Genomic DNA, 6,946 nt, shown 5'->3' with positions numbered 1-6,946 from the left:
GTAACTTTATTGTTCTTTCTTTTAGAGGTGTTATTTAATTTTTTTAAAGATATTTAATAATGATTTTCGTTTTCTAAAGGTTAACAAATAACGAAACTGTTTATTTTGCTTTGTTTTATAATAATAAAAAAAAAAAAACACTTTACTTATATTTATCATTCTGAAATACTTCAGGTGTTTTTCTCCATCAAGGCGCAGTTCAGCAACAAGGTGGTGAAAAGCTCCAAGTTGCCTGAGATGTCGGAACATCAGCATTTATAATGTAAATTGCTGTCCCGCCCCAGATGTAAATTAAGTCGTTTTCGATAAAAGCCGCAACCTGGAATGCTGTAGAACAAATGTTGTTTAAAACTGTGCCAGTCAAAGTGAAGAGGGATTGCTGTAGGCTCTCTCTTACTACTAATGTATTTATTTATTTTTTTGTATTAATATATAGCCCACAGAAATCCCTCTTCACTGTCAATGAAGAGGGATTTATATATATATATATATATATATATATATATATATATATATATATATAGCCCATATAAATCCCTCTTCACTGTCAATGAAGAGGGATTTATATATATATATATATATATATATATATATATATATTTATATATATATATATATAAAATCCCTCTTCACTGTCAATGAAGAGGGATTTATATATATATATATATATATATATATATATATATAGCCCATATAAATCCCTCTTCACTGTCAATGAAGAGGGATTTATATATATATATATATATATATATATAGCCCATATAAATCCCTCCTCATTGTCAGTGAAGAGGGATTTATATATATATAAATCCCTCTTCACTGACAGAAAAGAGGGATTTATATGGGCTATATATTAATATTTATGTATGAATTTATTTGCTTGTTTTTAATAATATTTACAAATTACCACACAGTTCTTACCCTTTTTTGTCTTCAATAAATATAAATCACATTTATTATGAAGTTAAATGGCCATTAAAAGGCAAACTCTATGTAGAAAGAAAGGGCTGTCAGCAACAGCAAAAACACAGCTGACAGGTAGCTCCGGGACGCTCCCGAGACGTGGGTAACTCGCGTCTAGTGTGAACACCCTAGGTGGGCATGACGCGGCCATGACGTGACGCTGCCGTCACGCGAGCATGATGCGCGCTGTGTGGCCCCGGCGTAACACTGCTTCATCTGGCTAATGAATGAAGACACAGGGACCGGCCCCAAACCCGGCATCCGGCACCTGGCCCCGGCCCACGGCACCGGCACCAGGCACCTGGCGCCCCGGCCCCGGCCCACGGCACCGGCACCGGCACCAGGCACCTGGCGCCCCGGCCCCGGCCCCGGCCCCGGCCCCGGCCCCGGCCCCGGCCCCGGCCCCGGCCCCGGCCCCGGCCCCGGCCCCGGCCCCGGCACCCGCCACCCTCCACCCGGCCCCGGCCCCAGCCTCGCCTCGCTCACAACGACGGCATCACAATCCCAAAAACGTTAGCTGTAATATTGCTGTGAAATTCCCAAAGCTTTTGTCGGGATCATCTTTTCTTTACTTTAATCTGGGCTCATTCATCAACCCGTATCTCTCGTGCACACAGTCTCCTCTCGTGCACACCGTCTCCTCTCTGTGTACACAGTGTGTGAGAGTGCTGCTGAGTTATGGCCGCGTGGTTCTTTCATCACAAACAGGTTCCTGTGTTCTCAGACGTGTGTTCATGTTTCTATTGTTCCAGGTATGCTGCTCTTTCACACTGGAACATGCTTGTATAGGAGAACATGTACAGGTATAGGAGAACATGTACAGGTATAGGAGAACATGTACAGGTATAGGAGAACATGTACAGGTATAGGAGAACATGTACAGGTATAGGAGAACATGTACAGGTATAGAAGAACATGTACAGGTATAGGAGAACATGTACAGGTATAGGAGAACATGTACAGGTATAGGAGAACATGTACAGGTATAGGAGAACATGTACAGGTATAGGAGAACATGTACAGGTATAGGAGAACATGTACAGGTATAGGAGAACATGTACAGGTGTCAACTGGAGACATTCCTGTGGCACTTTCTTTCTACTCGTACACAACCTGAACAGTTACCCAGAGCACCCTGCTCTGCTGCCTCCACATAGACGTATGTATACTCAACGTTAACAGGCTCAGTACAGTACAGTACAGTACTGTACTGTACTGTACTGTGGGCCAATAAGACACCTGAGTTCGATCAAAGAACTGATCTGAGCAGACTTCTAATGTCACACGCTTAGAATCGCACAACGACACGTGGTTAACGTTCAGAAAGGATTGATTAGGTTTAGGCAATAACAGCCGTCCTCAGTGGACCTGCTGACCTAACGCTACGTAACTAGCGTAAAGTCAACGTTTCCTTTTGGTTTCACGCGGGACATGAACAACAGCCTGAACCGCACCAGAGTCCACTCGGAAGCGGACCGAGACCCACCTTCTCAGGTGGACCGGAGTTCGGTTGTTTGGTCCACACAGAGCTGGATGAGCTTTAACACCGGCCCAAACAAAGCTAACTGGACAAACAGACCTAAGTTTGTTTTAACTGAACCAAACGGGTTATGCGTAAAAGCAAACTTAGCGACCTGTTTCTGTAGCAACGGGACAGAAAAACAGCTTAACAAACAATCTACTCACGGGAACAATCCATGATTATCTCCTTTAGTTGGTCAGATATCTAACAACCCAAAGTTCTACCAAAGTTACTGGTGACACAGAAATCTATCAAGCAATATCTCTGTCAATGTTACTGCTAATGAAAAGATCAATACACCGATGGAAAGCTGTTCTAACGGTGTTTTGTTGGTCAATCTATCATGAAGGCAAGGGGGTGAAGTTTGACCCTGAAGTGACCTTCATGCTCCTTATAGGTTTACACATTTTGCTCAGGTTAGTAGCGTTTAAAAATCAAGAGGTAATAAAACATGTCTGTTATCTTCTGAGATCTGATCTCATCAGATGGACACACTGTGGAAATCATCAAGACTCAGAAAATCAGTTTCCTGCAACATTTTGGAATATCGCATGAGTGCGTGCGTGCGTGCGTGCGTGCGTGCGTGCGTGCGTGCGTGCGTGCGTGCGTGCGTGCGTGCGTGCGTCCGTCATTCAGGTGCTCCTCACCTTCTGCGCCGCCTTGGAGGGGCCCTTGTTCTTGCTTCCTTTGGGGCGGCCCCTCGGTCGCTTGGGGACAGGCTCTCCACTGGGCTCCTGAAAGGGACGGGGGGACATGACGTGGGTGTCGAGGACAGGAGGACAGGAGGACACGAGGACAGGAGGACAGGAAACTAAGATTTGAACCCCCCCCATTTGATCATTGCTTTATGGGTAAGACCAAAAGAAGGACAACGGTTGTGTGTGTGTGTGTGTGTGTGTGTGTGTGTGTGTGTGTGTGTGTGTGTGTGTGTGTGTGTGTGTGTGTGTGTGTTATTATCCTCACACTGAACTCCATCAGTATCTCTCTCATGGTGATGAACCATGAACCTGAGTGTTTGAAGATGTGAGTCTGTCTATCATCTAGTCATCTACTGTATTCTCAGCTGCAGGCTGCTGTGTCTCTGTGTCTCTGTGTCTCTGTGTCTCTGAGTCTCTGTGTCTCTGAGCCGGTCCGGTTCCTCTGAGCTACAGAAACACTGCAGCCGGCGGTGGACCTGGACATCATTCTGATTCTGATTCTGGTTCTGGTTCTGGTGGGAAGTTTTTGGTGGGAAAGTGAGAGAGTTTCTGTGAATGACTTTCTGTTTACAGATGTGAATCACTGGTGAGTCAGAGCCCTGCAGGACTACAGGCATCCTCCATACTATATATAGTATATATATATATACTATATACTATATATATAGTATATATACTATATATACTATATATACTATACACTATATATATATTATATAATATATATACTATATACTATATATAGTATATATACTATATATAGTATATATACTATATATAGTATATATACTATATATATAGTATATACTATATATAGTATATATACTATATATACTATATATACTATACACTATATATATATTATATAATATATATACTATATACTATATATAGTATATATACTATATACTATATATATAGTATATATATATATATACTATATATACTATACACTATATATATATTATATAATATATATACTATATACTATATATAGTATATATACTATATATATTATATATAGTATATATACTATACACTATATATACTATATATATAGTATATACTATATATATAGTATATAGTATATACTATATATACTCTCCTCTTTAGACTCATGTTGTCAATTAAAGATTATCAGCCAGAGCCAAGAAACATTCCTCATCATGTCCTATATAAGAGATGTCTGCTGAATACATACATATATATATATGTATGTATATATATATATATGTATGTATATATATATATATGTATGTATATATATATGTATGTATTCAGCAGACATAAAGGAGGTTATATTTTTATGTTTTTTATTGTTTATACTTATTTTATTTATCATCATTATAGGGTTTTATTTAATCAACATTTCTGCTCTTTTATTCTTTTATTTTATTACAATGTTATTATTTTAACACAATCTGCTTATTTTGTGTAGTTTCATCATTTGTATTATTTATTTGTATTGTTATTGATCTTTTATAATCTTTAATACTCATCTCTCTTAGTGCTTCCTCATTCACTGAACTTGATCTGGTTGTTTTGGTGCATTAGTCTCTGAATGCATTAATCCATCATCTGTCCTGCTGATCTGCGTCGGACTGGTTTGAAAGGTGCTTTATCGATACAGTTTGATTGATTGATTGATATTAAACAACAGGAGGTCTACCAGCCAGAGAAGCTGCTTCACCGTCCACATGGAACAATCAGTTACCAGTTTAACTTTACACCAGAACCAGAACCACAACCAGAGCCAGAGCAGCATCATGGAGCAGATGTCGGTACCGGTCTTGTAGTCGGGTCTAAAGTTAGACCTGGACTCTCCGACCACAGTGAAGCTCATCTCGGTCTCCAGACTGGTTCTGGTTCCGTGCGTCCTCAGCGCGCCTGCAGCGGGACTCTAACTTACTTTGGGGGGTTTCCTGGGTCTCCCGGGCCTCCTCTTCTGGGTCTGGGTCTCCGGACCCCCGGTGGCCCCGGTGGTCTCCTGAGAACCGGAGCTCTCCCCGGCCCCGGTGGCCTCGTCCCCGCGGCCGCTCATGGTCCCGGTTCCCGGTGCTGCTGCTGCGCCTCCGTTCCAGTAGAGAGAGTTCCTGTATTCCACCTCGAAGTGTCCCCCTTCAGGCTGCAGGACAGAACAGAACACGAGACAGAAGAACCGGGGGGGCTCGGCTAGGACGCACCGCAGCGGCGGCACCGGCACCGGAGCAGCGGAGAGGACAGACCGGATCAGCCCTGCACGGAGCGGCTCAGAAGAGTGAGACGGCCCCCCCCACACAGACCAACACACACCAGGACCCGGGAGGAGGAGGAGGAGAGGAGGAGAGGAAGGAAGGGAAGGAAGGGAAAAAAGAAAGAAATCACCTCTCCTCTGGAGGGGGGGGGGGACTGGAGGTCTGGAGGGGATCCAGAGAGAGACCGAGAGGAGCCGGAGTCCTGGCAGAGAGCCAGACATGCAGCTGCATTTATGAATTAAATTCACATTTTCACACCTTGCAATGGAATCTGGAGAGGAGGTCGTGTTGCTCTGTCGTGGAGAAGAGGTGGTGTTGCTCTGGCTCTACCTATCTGGCGTGGAGAGGAGGTTGTGTTGCTCTGGCTCTACCTATCTGGCGTGGAGAGGAGGTTGTGTTGCTCTGGCTCTACCTATCTGGCGTGGAGAGGAGGTTGTGTTGCTCTGGCTCTACATATCTGGTGTGGAGAGGAGGTTGTGTTGCTCTGGCTCTACATATCTGGTGTGGAGAGGAGGTCGTGTTGCTCTGGCTCTACATATCTGGCATGGAGAGGAGGTTGTGTTGCTCTGTCTCTACCTGTTTGGTGTGGAGAGGAGGTCGTGTTGCTCTGGCTCTACATATCTGGTGTGGAGAGGAGGTGGTGTTGCTCTGGCTCTACCTATCTGGCGTGGAGAGGAGGTCGTGTTGCTCTGGCTCTACCTATCTGGCGTGGAGAGGAGGTCGTGTTGCTCTGGCTCTACCTATCTGGCGTGGAGAGGAGGTTGTGTTGCTCTGGCTCTACCTATATGGCGTGGAGAGGAGGTTGTGTTGCTCTGGCTCTACCTATCTGGCGTGGAGAGAAGGTCGTGTTGCTCTGGCTCTACATATCTGGTGTGGAGAGGAGGTTGTGTTGCTCTGGCTCTACATATCTGGTGTGGAGAGGAGGTCGTGTTGCTCTGGCTCTACATATCTGGCATGGAGAGGAGGTTGTGTTGCTCTGTCTCTACCTGTTTGGTGTGGAGAGGAGGTCGTGTTGCTCTGGCTCTACATATCTGGTGTGGAGAGGAGGTGGTGTTGCTTTGGCTCTACCTATCTGGCGTGGAGAGGAGGTCGTGTTGCTCTGGCTCTACCTATCTGGCGTGGAGAGGAGGTCGTGTTGCTCTGGCTCTACCTATCTGGCGTGGAGAGGAGGTTGTGTTGCTCTGGCTCTACCTATATGGCGTGGAGAGGAGGTTGTGTTGCTCTGGCTCTACCTATCTGGCGTGGAGAGAAGGTCGTGTTGCTCTGGCTCTACATATCTGGCGTGGAGAGGAGGTCGTGTTGCTCTGGCTCTACCTATCTGGCGTGGAGAGGAGGTCGTGTTGCTCTGGCTCTACCTATCTGGCGTGGAGAGGAGGTTGTGTTGCTCTGGCTCTACCTATATGGCGTGGAGAGGAGGTTGTGTTGCTCTGGCTCTACCTATCTGGCGTGGAGAGAAGGTCGTGTTGCTCTGACTCTACATATCTGGTGTGGAGAGGAGGTTGTGTTGCTCTGTCTCTACCTGTTTGGTG

The 6,946-nt window shown here is 44.8% G+C and overlaps 1 protein-coding gene across 1 annotated transcript in view; it reads right to left on the bottom strand.

Moving 5' to 3' along the window:
* Nucleotides 1-5,483, bottom strand: part of hmga2 (high mobility group AT-hook 2) — a 37,341-nt gene extending 31,858 nt beyond the window's left edge. The window contains exons 1-2 of the mRNA XM_074625628.1: nucleotides 5,093-5,483; nucleotides 3,133-3,219 (exon numbers count right to left, since the gene is read on the bottom strand). Coding sequence (XP_074481729.1) covers nucleotides 3,133-3,219; nucleotides 5,093-5,224 — 219 coding nt within the window. The 5' untranslated portion in view covers nucleotides 5,225-5,483. The remainder of the gene's footprint in view (nucleotides 1-3,132; nucleotides 3,220-5,092) is intronic.
* Nucleotides 5,484-6,946: the final 1,463 nt, after the last annotated feature.

This window comes from Sebastes fasciatus, chromosome 23, assembly GCF_043250625.1.
Source record: "Sebastes fasciatus isolate fSebFas1 chromosome 23, fSebFas1.pri, whole genome shotgun sequence".
Classification (NCBI taxonomy): Eukaryota; Metazoa; Chordata; class Actinopteri; order Perciformes; family Sebastidae; genus Sebastes; species Sebastes fasciatus.
This window is presented reverse-complemented; position numbering and strand designations above follow the sequence as displayed.